Source organism: Numenius arquata, chromosome 5, assembly GCF_964106895.1.
Source record: "Numenius arquata chromosome 5, bNumArq3.hap1.1, whole genome shotgun sequence".
Classification (NCBI taxonomy): Eukaryota; Metazoa; Chordata; class Aves; order Charadriiformes; family Scolopacidae; genus Numenius; species Numenius arquata.
The window spans coordinates 20,824,637-20,844,922 of NC_133580.1; the positions used below are offsets into that span (position 1 = coordinate 20,824,637).

Below are 20,286 nucleotides of genomic sequence, written 5' to 3' on the forward strand. Positions count from 1 at the left end.
ATCTGCAGCGTTATCTAGCTTTCATTGTTAGTCATGTTAGCAAATGCCTAAGTGTCACACATCATGGTTATTTCAATTGGATGCAAACTAATTGATTGGAAGCTGTGTATTTAATTTGACATTAGAGGATTCAGTCATCCCAGCTGGACCTACCTACTGAGGTGAACCGTTCCACAGCAAATGAAAAAAAATCTAATTTGTTTGTAAAAAGAAAAGGGACAAATAAAAAGACAGCAAAGGTAAACAGGAATAAGTAATGCCCTAGATCTTGGAGACCATGGTTTAATATTATTTGTAAGGCTATTGCTTAACTCCCAGCTTCTGTCAATCTCTTGGGTTCTTTGCGATCACAAGATTGCAAAACCAGTTCTGTGCTGCTGGCTGTGAGGAAAGGCTCGGGGGTTCACGCTGGCTGATGGAACACACGTGTCCCCCAGGACAGGCCACAGGGACGCAGACCAGCAACCAGCCTTTGAGTTGAACCAACCAACTTGAACCAACCAACTACTACCAACCAGTAGTTGAGAGGTTTCAGAGAAACCGCTCCAAGATGCAACGCTCCAACTCAGCAGGATGCGGTCACAGGGATGTGCTCTGCCTGCACCCATTTCTGCTGCAGAAGACTTCTTTGTCCCCCTTCCTGAGGGCTATTCCTCCTTTTCCCAGTAACAGAGTGGGCTGGGCATGTCCCCTCTTTTCACCCAAATAAGGGGATAAGGAGGTGAGGCATGCCAGCAGGATATCTCCTTGGTGATGTGCACATCATACTTCCCCATGTCTAATGTCCCTGTAATCCCCCTGTGCCCTGTAATCATGAGTCCGGCCATAAAAACACAGGTTTGCAGTGGAGACACATCACGACATGTCTCTACCATGGTAGGCAGAGCACAGGCCAGCACAGGCAGGCTGCAAAGGCACTTCTGCTGCCTGAGGATAGGCAGCTCTTCTGTAAGAGATGTGCGTGAATGACAATTGCTACCACTATTTTAAAATACCTATTTTAAAAATAAAACCTCAGCGGGTAGGTCATAGTCAGAGTAAAAGAAAGGGGGAAGGATGAGCTGCTCTTACAGCTTCTCAGTTTAACCATCGCCAATGCAAAGGTGAATGTTAACCAAGAAAGAGCATCCTTATGTTATCATGCCACCGATAAGCACCGGGGAGGCACTGTGGGTGTGTTTTTCTTTTTCTCAGCCATTCCTAGCAGTGCAGTTTGTTAAACTCTGCCAGGCAAGCACCCAAAATGATGTAAGAGATTAGCAGCTGGTCCAGAAAGCTCTGAGCGGTCAGCAACATACCATAATAAGGGAAACTTCACAGTTACTGCTGCTTCTGCCACCTGGATGTCTGTGGAATCACTTTAGGACTTGTATGGCTGCACCCTGAGGCACAACCAAACATCCCCTTACCTCCATCAGAACAAATCGCAGAATCATAAATCCCCTGGGCTTTCACACGGGGGAATCCCAAACCTCACTCTCCTCTCCAGAATTTATCTTGGCCAAACCTGGCAATCTTTACTGTATTTATCTAGCACAGGTGAGAAATCGGGACCCAGAGGGAAGGAGGGTATGTCTGTAGGGTGGCCGGCGAGGCAGGCTGCTGTGCCAGCACTATGCCCTTGGTACGTACACGGGCTCAAGCTCTCTGCTGGCTGCCTTCAGCCCAGGTTTGAGTACAAGCTTGAACACGCCGTGCACCCCTATGCTCTTGTTCAAAATGAAAGCAGAAGGTAACTTAAACCACCTTCCTGCGACTGCAGAGAGAGCTGGCAGCGGAGCAGTGAATTTAGCCTGTTCTGTATCTCCATTCTCTACAGCACCCACTGGTGAGACTCCCTACTTCTCAGGGGATGCTGCCGCTCGTGGGAACAAAGGATTACACTTGTACAATTTGTGTATTTACTGAAAGAGGGGCAGTTTCTTTCGGATATTGTTAATCCCATGCAAACTTAAAAAAATTTTTTACAATGGCATGTAGTGATAGGACGAGGGGGAATGGTTTTAAAGTGAAAGAGGGGAGATCAAGATGAGATCTCAGGAAGAAATTCTTTGCTGTGAGGACGGTGAGACCCTGGCCCAGGTTACCCAGAGAAGCTGTGGCTGCCCCATCCCTGGAGGGGTTCAAGGCCAGGTTAGAAGGGGCTTTGAGCAACCTGGTCTGGTGGGAGGTGTCCCTGCCCAGGGCAGGGGGTGGCACTGGATGATCTTTAAGGTCCGGTCCAACCTAAACTATTCTATGATTTTATGAAATACAGGAAACACTGAAAAGACTGATTGCATACCATGCTGGAGCAAAATGATTTAAACCTGCCAGAACAGCGTTTTTTTCTGAGGTTAATGTAAATCAGGCTAACCAGGACATAAATGTCCTTGACGCTAAACCAAATTCCATCTGGTCAGAAGCCATCAAGACTCAAAAGTTACCGTCAGTCTCTTGAGAAAGGACATACCTTGAACTCTCTGCAGCTTGGGTTTGGAAAAGGTCATTGGTAAGTTCAGAGGAATGTAGTGCTCGTGATTGCAAATCGTTTGAAGAAATTCAAACTTGTATTCAACCAGCAGCTGAGAAAAAAAAAACAACAGATAAACAAAAACTATGTTTTCAACTTGACTCATTTGCTTGTAGTTCAATGTGTTTGTTGCACAAGGACTGGGGAGTCTAAATAGCATTTGGTGAAGTAATAACTGGCAAATTTTTGTATTGTTCCCCCTAAGTGTCACTGCATGCAACTGTCATTTGGGTCTTCTTTACCTTTTTCATCCAGACCATTGAGCAACCTCTCCTTTAGTTCTGACTATTTTACTTTAAAGCTTAGCTGCATTCAGGCTCTTGGCCCAGTCAAAGAGGTCTCTGCCTCCAGAGGACTCTGCAGGAACAGCATCTAAAAGGCCTCCAAGACTTGTATAAAATAATCACTACAGAGCTTTGACTGATGTAGATAGGTACAACTGCAAACCAACTTCCAAGAACCATACTGCTTACCTTAGGGTCTTTTGGGCTGAATCCAGAAATGTAATCATTTATCAAGTTAAAAACAAATCCTCTGTCCATAAAAGTCAAACAACGCTGGAGAAAAAACAGCAACATGTGATCAAGCATTGAAAAGAAAAGATTTCATCCTAAATCATCTCCATACTACTATCCTACCAGCAGCCAGATTTGATCCTCTCGGCTTCTGCCCGCTTTCCAAAACCTACTTGATCCTGTTTCTCTGCAATTTTTTGGATGACTTCACTTAAATCTTCAGTGGCCAACAGAAATATTTAAAATGAGAGGTTTTGAACATGACTGAAACCCCTAGATAACATATAGTGTATCACAGTCTTTTTCTTGGAAAGAGAAAGTTTCTTTCCTAGGAAAGATAATCCCCTCCAGAGTTTTCATCATTGAAGAAACCAAAGAGATGATAATGTGCAAACACATTTGTTTGCTTGCTGCTCATTTCTAATTGTTTGGCGGGTTTTTTTCTGACAAAAGCCTGGGAGAAGGAAAGAAACTGCTGACCTTCAGGAAGTTAGCCAAGCTAAAGTTGACATTCCTGGACTCTTCGGGGATTTCGTTGTAGCGAATGGTGACGTGAGGAATGATGGCGAGCAGCAGCGAATGCAGGGCGTGCTGGTAGGAGTCGGGGAACCTCTGGCCTCTGGGCAGCTGGAACCAAAAGCACATCCTGCACTCAGCGCTGGAGAGAGCCGAGCACAGGCACAGCTTCCCTTTAGCACTTGTTTATGTTGTTTTGTCCTGGTTTGAGGTAAAACAGAACTAATTTTCTGTTCAGTAATTTCACTTTTTCAGCTGGGCCTCTTCTAACTAACTAAACTCTGAAATTAACAGCATGTTGTTCAGAAACTGCTCACTCTCACAGTGGTAAGACCTGATTAGACCAAGGGATGGTGAGCAGAGAGGCCCTTGCTTATACTTATTGCTGTAACAACCAAGGGCAGGGAAATTTGTTATTTGCCCCGTTGGAGGGTTGGAAGCGGAAAAGCGTAGAGGGGTCCCACCTGCGGGGAGGAACGGACAGGAGAGGTGACCCAAACCTGACCAACAGGGTATTCCATCCCATCTGCATCATGCTCAGTGTAAAAGCTGAGGGATCAAAGGGTCAACTCTCTTCCTTCAATGGCCAATGTCTGAGGAGGACCCTGTCTGTTTGTCTGCCTTTGATCCCAATACATGTGTTCCTGACTCCAGATCTGGAATCCAGCTCCTGTCTGTCACCGAGTCCAGCCTGGGACTTTCCCCTGTGCCTGCTGGTGAGGTGATCGTCATCCTGGGAGCTTGAGACGGTTTTGTATATACTGTATACTTTTTTTCCTTTTTTTTTTCTTTTATTCTTATTATTTATTATTTCATTATTTATTAATATTTTCATTAAAGTAGTTTAGTTTTTTCTAAACTCATAAATCTCTTCTATCTCTTCCTCTCCTGTCTTTTCCTTAGAGGGGGGAGGAAGGGGCCATCTGTCGTTCTGATCGGTCAATCTGGTCAAAACCACAACATGTTTCCTACTTAAAGACCAGCACAAAGAAAGCACTGGCTGAAACTGCAGAGAAGGGGGCTGCATGAGCCGTAAGGAGATCTGGAATTTTTGAATTACAATTGAGAGGGAAAAGAGGAAAAAGGAAAAGTAAAGTGGAAAAAAAGGAAAGCTCTGGCTAGCTGTTCAGCTTGTCGGGGTGTTTTTAAATAAAGAGTTTTTTAGAAAAACTTTTGGAGGAGAGTTCGTTTGTGATAGCTCTGTGATGCAGCATGGAACAAATTTGTTTTTACCTTGATTTTGTTTTCTTCCAGTAAGTACATTGCCATTGACTTCGCCAGTGCTTCAAAGAAAAACCATGAGTACTAGAATGAAGAAAGGACATTGTTACTTTTCTCAGCAGGACTGAAGATGTTTGACTGCGCGGGGAAGCAGCAGTGTGGGAGGGAGAGCTCGCATTTGAATGACATTTGTAAGCCGGGCTGTGCTGGCACAGCTCACTTGGCAGGGGTGCCTTTGCTACCGAGAGGAGTCCTGCCAGCCTTGGGGTGGGAACAGCTCCATCCCCTCCGCACCCCAACGCACCCCGCAGAGTTTGGGGCGCAAGCCCTGCAAAGACCTAGAGAGGCAGACTCAATCTGCCTCCCGTGAGCCACCCCTCACGTGTGACTTGAAAAAAATAGACCAAACTGGCAAAAGGAAAAGCCCTTTGCTGTGTTCTGCCATTAACACAGCCAGGTTCCCTGCCAGAAATCGACCCTCTTGTAAGGGGAGAACCTCAAGGACTCGGATGTGAGGAGCTGCCCTGGTAGCTTTGCTCCTGCTAAGGTTTGGGTTTGGATGGGTGAAACTGTTGGGCTTTATACCAGACCCCCTTTTCCTCCCCTCCACCCTTGGCAGCCAAGTACTGCCAGTACTTCACCTTGAGCAGCTTATTGATGGCTAGAAAATCTGCCGACTGCTTCAGGATCGTGGCCATGGAAAGGACCAGGATTTCATGGGTCATCTTCGCCTGTGCGACACTGGGTTTCTCAGCTCGGAAGACGTACTGAGGCAAGAGGAACAGTGTCAGCAGCATGCCTGCTCCCAGCAGGGAGCTTTGCAGAGCGGTGTGTCACGACTGACCTTTATGAAGGAGCGCAAGTAGTGGTCTAGACCTTCTTCATGGCACTTGGACACAATGTGCAGAAGAACCCTGGGGACAAACGTGGTTTGTGTTCAGCACGCAACGCGAGGGCAAGTTCCTCCGGCTCATGAAAGCAGACACCATGTGTGTCCTATCCTGCTCAACCTCAAAAGCCTCACTGCTGGCATGGGCAGATACAAAGAGAGCCAGCCTCTGCAGGCCAGCATCCCTCACAGCTCCTGAGGCTGCACCATCCTTGCCACCACACGGCTCCTCGACAGAGCACTCGGAGCTGAGGTGACCAAAGCCTCTTCTCCATTCCGGTGCTGGACCAGGCGTTGCCCAGACCGGCTGCCTTCAATGCTGGAGGCTCCAGCATGAGGAGGTGAGGTGGAGCACTTCTCTGCAGGGGACATACCCTATTCCCTGGCCTCCGTGCATGCCAGGATTAAAGCTTGCTCCTACTTAAGTTTACTTTGCAGTGAGCATTAGGCACCTGAACAATGCTCAGGTGTCAGATATCCGAGTCGAAAACAAAAATATTAAGTTAATCTGCTCTGCACCCAGTTCTCTCCGGCTGTATCCACGGACCTGCTACATGGAGATCAGGCCCCCTGCCCTTCCTGCCCATGCTACGGATTCACCCACCCTGTATGGCTTATCACATGCTGAGTCTGTCCTCACTAGGAGCCCTTTCCTAATGATAACACAAGTGACAAATGAAGAAATAGATACTACTACATCAAGTCTGCAAAATGAACACAAACACCCCCACAGAATCTCTTCTGAGAAGCAGGGAAAAAACATCTCCATCATTGTTGTACTCTGATACCTTCCTGCATCCCCTGAATTTTATTAATTCTGGAAGGCTCTTTTTTACTGAATTTACATCATATGCTCCTTATTACATGCACTGGATTATTTTCGGGCTGTTGCCTTGCAGTTCACTGGGGACAGACAGACCCTGGACAACATGCCAGCCCTCTGAAAGCACTCCAGGCTGCTGCTGAAGGCAGAAAGTGCCTGGTTTCCCCAGCCAGTGTTGGGGATTTACATTCCAGTCCCAGCCAGAGGGAACAACAAACTATTGCACATTGTCACAGGCCCCATAGGCCAAACCACAGGGAGGAGTTTACAAGCCATTTATCAGATAAATTGGGTTTTAAATTCCACTCTGAAAGTCTGGATGAGAAAAAAGTTGTCATTAAACAGAAAGCTATTGACAAACTGGAAAGCATCGGGCCAAGTTTTGAAAAACTCTCTGGAAGTGAAGGTGGGAGCTGGTCACCCAGCAGGTAGCTGGGGTCACTTGTCCCACTGTCCTTGCCCTCTGGTGATTCAAGCAGAGTGGGATTACAGTGCTCCACACAGGGGGAGTCCCCACGACCTGCACCACATGGCGCAGGATGGTGATTGCGATGGGCTCCGCATCCCTGGGGAACCAGGGCTCATGCCTCACGTCCCTGGGGAACCAGGGCTCAAGTCCTGCACCCCTGGGGACCAAGGCTCAGCCTCCAACCTCCAGTTTCATGGCAGCGAGATGCTTTGGGTACCCGGACACATGGTATATCCTAGAGTCAGACGATCTCCACGGAGCAGTACCTAGCATCCCCCTTTGCACTGCAGCACTTCACAGAGGGAGAACCATGGGAGGAAGATGGATGTTTCAATGCATCCATCAGTTTAGGGGTGTCATGGCCCCAGCTAGCCAGGAAAGGTCCTTTTGCTGCCTTCGGGCCCTGCAGAAGGCTGCCGGCAGCAGAAGCTGGCCCAGGCCCTGGCCGGTGCTGCCCTCTTGGGGCTGCGGGCCCGGCCGAGCATCGCTGCACAAGCCATGGCTGCTTCTGAGCCCGCAGGGACACACCGGCTGCTTCCGCAGCAGCCAGCTCTGGCGGGATTCTAGCAGTACTGCTGAGACGGGGGGCTGGTGTGCAGGGATGGGACCAGGGCACCACTCCTGCAAGGAAATCTCATCTGCTGCCTGCGGCTGGGACACTCTGGAACCTCTCAACACGCCAATAACTCGGCTTCTAGAGCCACCCCCATCAGCAAATCCTTTTTCTTTTGAAAAACAAAGCGGGAGTATCTTTAAAATACTGCATTTTTCCCCATGCAGCTCCCAGGACAAGGTCCCCACGCTGCCCCATGCCACCCAGGCGCAGCAGGAGAAGACAGGCAGCTGGTGTTTCACCGCATGGGGAGCAAGCAGCAGGGCACGGGCAGTGCTGCCACTTAGCACCTTGTACTGGGAAACCACCCCCCGCTCCGCACTGTAGTTTGTGGCTTTGCGTTTGTAACTGAAGAAAACCGGGTGATTTATTGGACACTCACATGGTGCAGTTGACAGCTACTTCGTCTTCCTGGGTCACGTTTGTAAGGACTCTAAATAGTTGCATAAGAATTACAGGTAGAAACTGAATCATTACTTGGATCTCCATGGCGTGCAAACACTAAAACAGATGTTCAAAACACAGACACTTTTAGTTCAACATTTTGCAGATGTTAAATATTTATAGCACACAGACATTTCTGTGGCAAAAGGACAGGCCCTAGCAAACGCTTCAGGGTGTGGGCTTCAGCCTGCCGGGGGACAGGAGGGCCCATAGCAGCGCTCGCTGCCTGCCTTCCAGCTGACAGATCCCAGCTGCGCGCCCGTGGGGAGCAACGTGAATCACTCGCGGCAGGTATTAATCCTCCTCTCAGATGTGCTCAAGGCAGCTATGATTCAATCAGAGGGCACGTGCTATGATTTGACCCCAATAACCCAGAATTTAAGGCTGAAGTTTTGCTCCCAACTCTTCTCATCGCTTGAGACAGTTTTTTGCAGAGACCCATTTTCACAAATGCCTTCGGAACATGGCGTCCTGGGTTGAGAGACACAGGACTAACTTTTCTTCTAGTGCTGGGGAAAATTGCACTTTTAGAAGACTCTAGTGTCTGAATTTGTGAAAATATTTACTTTATAGCCAGCCAGGCTCTGTGGGATTCAAGGTCAGTGTTTTCGAGCCTTGCCAGGGGCAGGGACGAGGAGGAGCAAGGCCTGGGCATTTGACCCAGGCTGCCAACAGGGTTATTTCATACCATGAACGTCACATCCAATATAAATTAGAAAAGTTTGCTGCGTAGGGGGCTCTCTCCCTGATGGCGGCGGGTCCAGAGAACTCCTTGCCCCGGTGCCGGAGCCCTGAGCCCTTCCCTTCCTCCTGAAGCCATTGCGCTCCCAGTGTCCCACATTGGCTGTCCCTGCTGGGAGTGCACGGCTTCTGCTGATGGAATTGGCTGAGTATAATTCCTGTATATCTTATATCAGTATCGGGATTAATACTGGTTCTTTAGTATTATTGTTAATTATTTAGTCTTAGTCTGTTAAATCTATTTATATTTCAACCCTTGTGTTTCTTTGTGTTCCCCGATTCCCCTTTCCGGGTGGGGAGGGGTCATCGGGTGATAGAATAATTGTCTAATGACAATAGATTATTATGGGTTTTCTCGAACCATAACACATGGAAACCTGATGCTTGATGACCTGCAGTGAGACTTTTCTCCAAAGAGCATAGCTTGCTATCGGAAATGGGATCTAAGTGACTTGGTGAAGGTCAAGATCATTTGGCGTATACCCTCTGCACCCATCTCATAGACCGCTTCTGCCTGAACCTCACGATACGAGTCTAGGAAAGACAGTGCGTTTCATTTTCAGTTTTCAAGCCTGTGAACCGAATGAAAGGTTCTTAAATCTGTATCTAGTCATTTAAATTTCTGAAATTACTGAGGAACTGGTGGTAAGAAGCCCTCCCTATGGTTGGCATGTAAATGTCTCCCTGTCCGCAGGCTGCAACAAGGTCGCTGCAGCTGGGCAGGGCTGGGACAGAAAGCAACTGCTCTTTTAGTTCTTGCCTTCAAAACCTGCCATTTTTTCTATTTCTTAAAATATTTATACATTATCTGAAACACATCCAGCAACTTTGCGATGATAAATCCCCACTACTGGAAGTGAAGCTGTTGCTATGGCAGCACTCCCAAAAACAGGCAGTTATGGAAGGAAACAAGGACAGTAAACATCCAAGAAATATGTTGCCTGCAGAAGCCTGTCCTGGACCTGCTCTGAGGCCCTTACTCATGCCGCAGCAATTGCCAAAAAGCTGCGGCTGGGTCATCTGTGGTCAAATTTAACCGACTGATAACCTCGCAGATCTTTTTCAGCCTGAAAAAAAAATCCTGTTTTGAATGGATAATCCTGAAAATAAGGCATTGTGCTACGGTTTAAAGGTTTGAGTCAGATCTAGGGCAGCAGGGGAGGAGTGTGTGAGCCCACCAGGAGAAGGGTTTGCCACCAGCACAGCAGAGCGATGCTGACTGCTTGTTTTACCGACTGTTAAAGGCAGCCCACGGAGAGCAGACAGTCGTGTCAGTAGCAAAGGTAAGGATATTGCACACTGCGCCAGTCCCAGTGCTGCAATGAGTGCCTGTTCCTACAGGGCAGGGCTCTGGGTATGTAACGATGGCCCGTAGAAACACAAACAAGCCCACCGACAGGAACTGGTCACCTTTAGGTATTTAACAAGCTCTCCTGGGACTTCCTTAGCTCCTGCCTGAACCAGCTGGCAGTACTGGAAGAATTTGTGCAAATGCATGTCCTGGAAGAGAAGAAAAGCAAGTTCAATGCAGCAGCCTCAATATTTGTCAACCCCTACTCTGCAGCGCACACCCAAAAATCTGCCAACTTAACCAGTGGGCTCTGTGCCTAGCAAGCCCCACATCACTCGTGGTCCCCAGCTGCCATCTCCCAGGAGTACAGTACTGCCTTCTCCAACGTACCCAGCCCCTGTCCAGTCTCTGGCTCCCAACTAGTCTCAAGATTAAGCACAAAACTGCCAGCAGTGTTAGAATTCTCCTGTGGTTGCACTACCCTGAGCCTCAATCCCCGTCCAACACTAGCCTGCAGAAGCAGGAGTCCTTCTGTTCCAGCTGCGATGCTTCCAGACTGCCTCACCGACCTCCTACTCTCCGTCTGAGGCACTCTCCTTCCCATTTCTCTCCCTCCTCCAAAGTTAAATTTAATTACCTCGGTCATTTAACCCTGAAAAGCACCTGGGAATGTAATTTGGTGAGGAGCGGAACTACTAGGACAAGTTCCTCTAGGACAAGAGGAAAGTTGCAAGTTGCGCCAGGGGAGGTTTAGACTAGATATCAGGGAGAATTTCTGCACTGAAAGGGTCATCAAACATTGGAACAGGCTGTCAGGTTCTCACACCAGGGAAATGGAACCGCCATCCCCAGAAGTATTTAAAATACAGGCAGATGTGGTGCCAAGGGACATGGTTTAGTGATGTTTTTTGGCAGTGTTAGGTTGATGGTTGGACTCGATGATCTGAAAGGTGCCTTCCAACCCAGGCAATTCTATGATTCTATGATACTGTGCTGCTCTCAGTGCTGTCCAGAGTTAGCAGGACCCTAAAAGAGGTTTAGGCAACGCTGAAAGCAAGATGCTGTGAATGGAAGTGCAGCTGATGATTACATCCAGCACAGGAGAAGAAGCCCTACCAAGGGCCTTTCCTCATGAGCAGTGCTGACAAGAGGTGCCCTGGAGCATGTGCTGGGGATCTTTGCTGCATACCACATGAAGTTGGGGAAGTCCATCACTACCACAAAAGGGTGGAACGCATGAGGATTTGGTAAAACAGCCTGAAGTGGTTTCAAAGGGAAATCAAGACTCTCGTTTTCTTGCATCTTCTGTTGTTAGAAAACTTTTTTTTTTAAACTCAATGAACAGTCAAATACCTGGGGAAACCTCCCATTTCCACCAGTTCTTCTCTGTTTTGCATCATTGAAGCTGCTCATTTGCTCAAATGCTTCCTCGGTCCTGCCAGTTACAGTGCAATTGGCCAAGAAATCATCAGCCTCTCCCTAGGCTCATTCACTTGCACAACTGCCTCATCATGTCCAGAGGAAGGAGCAGATCCCTGCGAGGAATCCCAGACCTGCTGCTCCAGAAGTACCTCAGTGCTGCTCTGCAAACTCAGCTACCTCTTTCCCACAGCACCTACAGCATAGCAGTAGTAGAGATACAGCAATCCCTTCCTCTGCATTTGTGTTGAAAGCCTTTCAGAACGAGGCGCTCGACTTACCTGGGTGTAAATGGTCGAATCCAAATGGATTCTGATTTTAAACAGCGGTTTTGCTCCGTCCACCCACTTCGCATCCACGCTGGGCTGCTGTGAACAGACAACATGCAAGTACTTGGTTTCAGCCTCCACCGAGAAGGTGACTCTGTGCAGACAGACCCCTGGTCAGAAGACACAGGTTGGGGGGGAAGAACGGGACCCCGCCAGTGCAAACACCAGTGACCTGACTGCAGCCATAGTGAGGCAAAGGCACCCCTGGGAGAACGAGCCCACAGACTCTCCTGCTCTGCACTACCTTCAACAGCCCCCTCCAGCCTGCCGCAAAAATAGTCTCTGCAACCTAGCCAAGGGAAGTGGAGCTACAAGTGTCCCGTCTCCCACCTCTAAGAACCTTAAGCTTTGGGAGCTGCCCTGCAGTCGGGATCTTTCCAGCTGAGCAGAGCACAAACACAAGCCCAGAACTTACAGTGGTAACAAAAGCTCAGCTTTCCTCTTCCCTTTATGTTTAAGCCCATTTTAAATGGCCTTCCTACCCGTCGTGACTCTGTGTCTCCGAGACCCAGGTAGCCAGGTGGAAGGTTGGATGAAACCGGCAAATGCCGCTCCAGGGTGACAATCCGCCCATCCTTCAGCAACGGGACCCAGGCGTATCCCACTGCGGAGGCAACAGAGTGGGAGTTAGCAGGCCCACAGGGATACGTGTTCAGCTCAAGCTCCAAGGAGAGCTGTGTCTCACCCCGAAGACGATCAAACCTGCAGTTGTGCAAGCGGCTTCAATGAGGCTGGGATCGACCGTGTCAGCCTTGCGACAGCTCGTTTTACGTGGTGACTTGGTGAATGGAATTGAGCCACAGCACAACCCAGATAGAAGTGAGTTTGAGGGGCAGAGACAGCGTGTGAGCCATGGCCGTGCACCATGGCGAGGGCCTTCGGTGGCCCGAGGACTGGCTGTGTGGGGAGGTATCACACCCAGTCCCTTACATGTGCCTGGTGTTGGCAGGATCAGCCCTGAGGCCCTGACCTCACCTTGAGTGTTTGTTGGTGGCTTGGCTGACAATTGGCCCACTCGTACAAGCCAAGTCAAGAATACACAGAAATAGCTGTCAGATTGCAGCAAAAACTTGAGCTTTAGCATACACCAAACCCATCATGTTTTATTCCAGCTTAGACCTATGATTCGTGTTAGGTCGCTTTCAAAAAAGAAAATTCAGATAGGCTAATATCTCAATCAAATATTTTTTCTTGCCCCTGCATTCATTTTATCTTGGACTGTTACACTCCAACAGAAGTAATTTAAGCAGTGAACATACCTTGAGTTTCAACGGTGTCCTGTTTTTTCGACGTTGCCTTTGTATTAATTTCACAGCTGACATGATAGAAGGTGAAAAGCAAATGATGCTTTTGATGGAGGTGAATTGGAAGCTCAATTTTAATCTAAAATGATATCATGATAGATAAGACTGTATTTTTAATTGTGGAGTAATATTTTAAGTACTATTTCACAAATGCTATTTTGTATGTAGTTACACAAGACACATTCTTACCCATCTTAAATAACTCCTAGCTAACATTTTCAGCACATTTGCACATTACTTATTAATGGGAGCGTGTGATTGGAGTGCACAAAGCGTGACAGTAAAGACAGCAGAAAACAAACTGGCATTAAAAATTGACAGAGCCTCTGGCTTTGCTAAGCCCTTCTACTGAGGCAAAGGGCTGATGATTATTTTTACCCATATTTCACCCAGCGCTGGAAAAGGAGATAGCCTGAAAGGCCTCTTGGCTTTGTAGCATCCAGGAAAACCTGTTATTTCCCACCATTTGGGTTTTACCTCGTCATAGAACTCTGGGCTCTGGTTGTGATGCAGCACGGCAGCATATGCATTTGTGGTCAGGAGATGGCCTCCAGGTTTGCCATATATACACTGGAAACACAAATGAAGAGCTGAATTCAGGGTTGCTGCCGGCCAAATTAACACAGCGAGCTGTGTTAACTCAGTGCTGTCCTATTGCCCTGCTCAGCCTGGCTGGCACTGAGCGCGCAGCAGCGAGCAAATGTCAGCCCTGTTAACAGGTACCCACCTTTAACGGCCTGCCATCAGCTTCATCTGAATCCCTGAACTCAACACAAACAGCAATGTTCCTTGCCTGAAATGGGGGAGAATGGGAGGATGAGCCATGGCTACAGGCAGCAGCATCACCTCAGACCACGCTGAGTGGCTGCAGGCTCTCCAGGCTGCTCACCTTGGCAAACACCTTCTGGTTCTCATACTTCAAATGCAAGGGGTAGACGTAGAGGTGGTTTTTGTAGACAGTGAAGGGATAAAAGTATTTTGCAACTTCTGGGACAAGCTCCCCCACTTCAACTGCAACATCCTCACAGCTCTTCTCAAAAGGCTTTATAGGAATATAAGAAGCCGTGACACAATCTAGGAGAGAAGGGAAGCTTGGATGAGCACACACCCCACAAACACGGGAAGTACAGCCCACGTGAAAGGAAATTCGTGGGTCTGAAACTCTGCTCTCGAGTATCCGGTTCTCTTCACATCAGAGGATCGTGTGCGTTGACAAGGCAGCAGGACTTGCACCACTCACATTGAAATGATTAAGGGAAAATTCTCCCTTAATCTTCCCTGTGGTCCCTGACAGCATTAGCAACACTGAGAAAAGATGGGTGTAGGGGCACCACAGGGCTTTGCTCTTCTTGCCAGTGGGGACTGCAGAAATGGCACTTTGCTGCAGCTCTGGGCAAACTCAAAGGGTCCTGCGAATGACCCATGTCTGGGTAGGGACAGCTTCTCTCCCAAGGACCTGTGCCTTGAGTCTTCCAGGAATCTGACCCATTAAGTCACTGTTTTATAAATCATGCAACCATCACCTGACTGAAGCAGACGGGCTACTGAGGTGGTGACTTGAGACTGACATCTCAAAACGCGTCAGTCCCAACGTGTCAGTCCTTTTCTACTCTCTGCTTCGGAAAGATGTTTGACGGTTATGTTGCCTCCAAATGCCTCCTGCCCAGTTCACTAAGACTCACGTCCACCACAAGGGAGAGTTCACCTCAAGGGATGGCCTTTCAAAGAATAGAAAAAATTAAGTCCCCTAAAAAAGCCTATCTGACAGGGGACCGGCCTACAGAACCTGTGACAGAAGCTGCCAGAGGCCCATGGAGTGACACTGAACACATCACGAGTCCTTTCTTTGCCTCAGTTTCTTTAAATGCAAAGTAAAGAATCACAGTGACCATGCTCATTAAGCCTTCTGGTGTTATGAATCAAAAATGTTATATGAAATTGGTGTAATAATAACAGTAAAAAGGAGGTAGGTGGCTTCCTTTAGACTTAGGATGTGATGGCCAAACTGCAAAGCAGATGCACCTCTTTGCACTTGGACCACATCCCTCCACAGAATCCATCAGAGAGACTTACAAGACAGCGGTTGTGCTGAATTACTCATTTCTCATTGCAGTCCTGAGATACTCTGGTTAATGAAACAGCAAAACTCCCCATAGAAACATTAACTCCAGAGGCTAGAGCCATCAGCATCTTAAGATTCATCAGCATATTTTAAGATCCAAGATCCTTACTTGTGAAGTCAAGAGGGATGTCTTTGATGACAATATTCAACTGGGCTGGAATGACCTGCAGTTTTGTCTTCTCTGGTCTACGTTAGGGAGAAAGGAACAAGAGTGTAAACCTTGAAAGCTCAGGTGCTGAACACATCAGCAACACTTTTTCTTACCCTCTGCGTATTGTCATCTCATGCTTATGCGTAAGTGTTTAAAAATGTGTATTAAAATGCCTGCTCAGCCTCTGCACCAGTCTCTTATACTTACTTCTTATACTCTGCTAAAAGCTTCAGCATATCTTCGTTCGAGAGTTTGCCACTGTCTTGCTTGTACAGAGGTGAGAATTTTCCTTCAACATCAAGAGTGCCCTGGGAGTCTTTGAAAACTGGTCTGCGGAAAAGAAGAGAGACATCTCCTAACATTGGTAAATATGGAGAACTGATGTCCTCTATCAGTCCCAGCAGAACAGTGAGGGAATGGGATCACTATCTCCAGTCATTCCCAAGAACATTACTTAAAGCAGAGTCTAAGCCCCAGCGGATTGCCCCTGCCATCCCAGGAGGTCCTCCCCTCTCAATCCTCTCCCTGGCTGGTGCCAGGAGGGAATTTCTGTGCCTGTTCCCGTGGTAACACAGGACAGGGTAATTCATCCCCAGGAATGTTCTGCCCCGATAGCAGTAGCTACAGGTCAGCAGAAAGGTTACTATCTTCCCAGCACTGTTTACTTTTTAATATTTTGTTTCTAATTCAAGATAGAGCATCTCAGGCCAATCCCCATTCTGTCTTGGGAATTGGAACCAGATCTTGCCCTTGGCTGCAACTTCACTGGCTCCAGTGGCTCGTCCCTTGGCTCATCGCATCCCGGATAACCAGCAGCGGCAGCTCCACCGCGGCTAGCACAGCCGACGTGACTGACCTGGCAGCCCAGCCGAAGGGCATCCTGTACTGGCCCAGACGGCTGCACACCTGCTTGGCCACCTTATGGACCTTCTGGGCAGTCTGCAAAACACAGGAAAGGTTAGTCTGCGCCACGGCTTCCACACCGCCCTGGGGAAGGAGGGGAAGAGCGCTGCACTCTCCAGGGAGAAGAAACTCTCGGTTCTCTGCTGCGTGGTTTCCCCGGCAGAACACACAGAGCAGCACTGATAGACGTCCCTGCCTGTCACTTCACACCACGCACATTTATTACTTTCGCAAAGCAATAGCAAATATGTTGTGGGCACAGCCATATTAAAACTCCTCTTGATTCTGCATTAAATGGTCAGCGTGTTAGGATTTTATTTTCCAAAGAGTACTAGTTTATTTTCCAAAACTGACTGTAATTGCCACATCCTATGCAAACTTATGAAGTGTGTCGAGGGTAATGCCAGCACATACCAGGTGTTCCATGCATTGATTTTCCGGGGACTAATTTAGACTGGCTGCAGCAGGGCATCATCAGCTCCACCTGGCACGCACAGACTGATGCCGACACCACCAGGGCACATCCCTGACCACCCTTTGTACAAGTTCCCCCATATGGCACTCTGCGTGCAGCAAGACAGAGGCAGGGCAAGCAGCATAAAGGGTGAAGTCCATGTTCTGCTGCTACTGAAACATCGCTGTTCCCAGCAGGAGTTACCCGGACCACTGCGTGTAGAATCATAGAATTGCAGAATTGCCTATGTTTGAAGGGACCTTTCAGATCATTGAGTCCAACCATCAACCTAACTCTGACAAAATCCATCACTAAACCATGTCCCTCAGCACCACGTCTGCCTGGCTTTTAAATACCTCTAGGGGTGGTGACTCAACTACTTCCCTGGACAGCCTGTTCCAATGCTTGATAACCCTTTCAGTGTAAAAATTTTTCCTAATATCCAGTCTAAGATTGCTAAGAGATGGTGTGTAGCACCACGTAGCAGTGTAGTCCGTTCTTCTGGGGATGAAGTGTCCCACTTTTTTGCTGCCAGACCAGGCTTTGCCTTGTTGAAGTGTAATGGGGGAATTCCCCCCTCCCCTCAACAGCTTGACTCTTTCTGAAAATCCTCTGCCTCTTTCCAGGGGAAGGAACTGAATTTCCCAGGACAGCCCAGCTGAAGCCAGCCTGGGTGCAAGCAGCAGAATGGACGAAGAACAGTATTTGCCAGCAAGAAGCTAAAGAGCAGCAGAAACAGCCCATGTTTCAGACCACACTACTCCCTGCAGCAGCAGACAGCATCACTATGCAGATAACCCATGGCCTCATCCAATACCTTCCCCGGGTCCGAGTTTTTCATGTATGGCTCTGTGCAGTGCGTAATGCTGCCCTGCAGCACCTTCTCCACACGGGCCACCAGGAAGATCTCCATGTGTGGGTCGGTCACGGAGAAAACGCCCTGCAACAGATAGACATTAGCCGGTCAGAGAGCAGGACACCCTACCTGCACCACTGGGTTTGGCCCCGATCATCTTCCTGTCCCTTCTCACAACCCACACAGACCCTCCTCTGGTTGCTGCTGCGGATGGGTCATGGGGGCTCACAAGGCCTGAGCATGGTCAGATCTTGAAGAACTCTACCTGGTGCTTTGCCTGTCCCTGCCAATGAGCCCAAAGTAGCAACTGGCTCGAGATGCTAACCAAAACCTCACTGCTCAAGAGAGAAGCTGACTTCTGCTCCTCCACACAGTGGATAACAACACACTGCAATGCTACTGAACAGCCACAGCCTCAACAGAGACACAGAATGAGGAGAAAGACAGTTCTTCACCCGTTTTATGTAGCGCAGGCAAGACTCCGGGACCCCGTTCACGAGGCTCTCGCCCGGCAAACATCCCTTGGTGCCCTCTGCTCCGGACGCAGCGTTATCCAGCAGCATGTCACGGACAGACGGAGGGTTCAAGTCCACGTGGAAGTCAGCTGAAATCTTGCAATTATTTTTCAGGTCAAATAGTGCCAAGCTTAGGAAAAAGGGCTCAACCTGGAAGTTTGATTGAATATATATGTCAAAAAAAATGCACGTTACAGGTTCAAGAGTATCAACATGCATTGCCTTCCCTGCCAGGTTTGCCTTCTGCATCTGTTGGTTCCTTTAGCATTTTACAGAATTCTTAACAGACAACCTATGCTTATTTGCTTTATAAACACACAAACCCATTTTTTCCCCCATATCTTCTTGAATTTTGATCTAGTCAATTTGAGGAAAGCTACTTTAAAACCATCAATGAAATCCATAGGGGTTTTTTATATAAATGACTATCAAGTTAGGAAGAAAAGATGACCCCGATCCATCAATTATAGCTGTTCATCCTTTGCAATGAGAAAGAAATCAACTTAAGAGTGTTTATGTTCACATGCTAAGGACCATTTCACTTATTGTCCAAAGTCAATCAGCTCTGGATGGCTCAACTGCAAGACACTCAAAGGGTTCCTCAGCTGCTCTGGCCGGGCGGCACAGGAGCAAAGGCAGCTTTTCCAGCCAGGAGAGCTCAAACACAAGGCTAACGCTGCTGAGGAACTGCACGTGTAAAATCTGCCAAGTCATTTGTAGCTATTGACCTCAACAGCACAAGGCAAGTGGCAACAATTTCAGGTATTTTTAATTGAAAGATCCTAGCAGGCGTGTGTCCATGTAAAGATAAAAGTGAAGGCCTGAAGATAAGACTGCAGTGCATCTGCGACATTACAGTGTAACGTGGAGGCATTACATCAATACTAAAAATGTGCCGATCAGGTCTGACTCTGGGCCTGGTTAAGGATGAATAACAAGAATCTCTATCAGCGACGCATCCGTCTGCTGGGAGTTACTGAGGAGAAGCAGCCCCGTGTACTAGCTGTGGGCTGCCAATATGAAACCATCGTAAGAAAGCCTTTGCAATTCTAATGGCCACCAGACCAGCACACCACCAGCAGGGACGGGTCAGCGCCGGTGCCGCTGCCTCCCCGTGATGCTCTCTGCTGCTCTGGCACCCTCGTGTAAAGGGTCAACTCCAGCCAGAGCAAGTGCAGGACATGACAACAGTTCTGGGAGGAAAGGCTGGAGGAGCCTGGTCTGTTTGGCCTAGCAGAACAAAGGCTGAGGAGAGATGTAATAGCTGTCTACAGACATCAGAGGCTCAGAAAATACAAGGAAGAGCATTTTAGGCTGAGGTACAACTTTGGCACAATAACAAATGCATATAATAAAGTGGCTGTGAATATAGTCAGGCTGGGAGTCAGAAGAAGGTTTCAGAACAGAGAAATCCCTTGCCATTAGGGGAGATGAAATAAAACACAGCAGTGAGTGGTTTGGAGATGGAGCTTAATCATTTACCAACAGGACTTTCACAGGGGCCCAGAATGTGGCACACACACGCTCTCCATTCCCCGTGCTTCTGAACCGCTGGTTTACCAGCAGCCCCAGTCACCGGCAGAATGAGGCACGTCAGGACAGACACTGTCCCCAAACACATTTTTGGAACACCAAAATACCAAGGCAGACAAATCCTGCAATGACCCGGGGCAGCAGTCACTGCCTGCCCAGGTCCCATCAGAGCTCATGGCAAAATAGGATGTTTTTATCCACCCAGATTAGTCTGCCGAGTGTTTTTCTTGCTGGTGAGAAGGAAGGGCGCGCCAAACAAAGCAGGACGCGCCAGAGCTCCCCTTACATTGGTGGGTCCTCCTTCCGACCTGTCTCCAAGCTGAGCGAGAAGGTTGAGGGAGAAGTCCTGGCAGCACACCACGAAGCGCCTGCTGCGCTTTTCCTCAAATGGCTTCACGTCTGGCTCGATCCCTGAGAAGTCTAGCCTCTAGACAGCAAACAAACAAATCTGGTCTCATTACAAAGGAAACTAACCCCCTGAATAACATTCACGGATCACAGTACAGCCAATACTATCTTAACCAATTTTTTTTAAAAAGTGGTACAAAAGATACAAGACATTCACAAATGAGTGCCGTTTGGTGATGTTACACAAGTGTATTCAAGACATGAGTTCATGGGGATGTATCAATTTTTAGCAATCTGGTTTGTAGAGCACAGAAAACT

General features: G+C 48.2%; 1 protein-coding gene across 3 annotated transcripts in view; it reads right to left on the reverse strand.

Moving 5' to 3' along the window:
- Positions 1–20,286, reverse strand: part of DOCK11 (dedicator of cytokinesis 11) — an 88,397-nt gene that overhangs the window by 33,058 nt on the left and 35,053 nt on the right. For all 3 annotated transcript variants that reach the window (XM_074147482.1, XM_074147481.1, XM_074147480.1), the window contains exons 11-30: positions 19,907–20,047; positions 18,028–18,237; positions 17,534–17,656; positions 16,216–16,298; positions 15,567–15,689; positions 15,318–15,394; positions 13,976–14,160; positions 13,814–13,879; positions 13,564–13,656; positions 13,042–13,165; positions 12,265–12,386; positions 11,735–11,821; positions 10,154–10,243; positions 7,941–8,059; positions 5,609–5,678; positions 5,406–5,531; positions 4,777–4,848; positions 3,508–3,654; positions 2,986–3,069; positions 2,453–2,564 (exon numbers count right to left, since the gene is read on the reverse strand). In XM_074147482.1, coding sequence (XP_074003583.1) covers positions 2,453–2,564; positions 2,986–3,069; positions 3,508–3,654; positions 4,777–4,848; positions 5,406–5,531; positions 5,609–5,678; positions 7,941–8,059; positions 10,154–10,243; positions 11,735–11,821; positions 12,265–12,386; positions 13,042–13,165; positions 13,564–13,656; positions 13,814–13,879; positions 13,976–14,160; positions 15,318–15,394; positions 15,567–15,689; positions 16,216–16,298; positions 17,534–17,656; positions 18,028–18,237; positions 19,907–20,047 — 2,254 coding nt within the window. The remainder of the gene's footprint in view (positions 1–2,452; positions 2,565–2,985; positions 3,070–3,507; positions 3,655–4,776; positions 4,849–5,405; positions 5,532–5,608; positions 5,679–7,940; positions 8,060–10,153; positions 10,244–11,734; positions 11,822–12,264; positions 12,387–13,041; positions 13,166–13,563; positions 13,657–13,813; positions 13,880–13,975; positions 14,161–15,317; positions 15,395–15,566; positions 15,690–16,215; positions 16,299–17,533; positions 17,657–18,027; positions 18,238–19,906; positions 20,048–20,286) is intronic.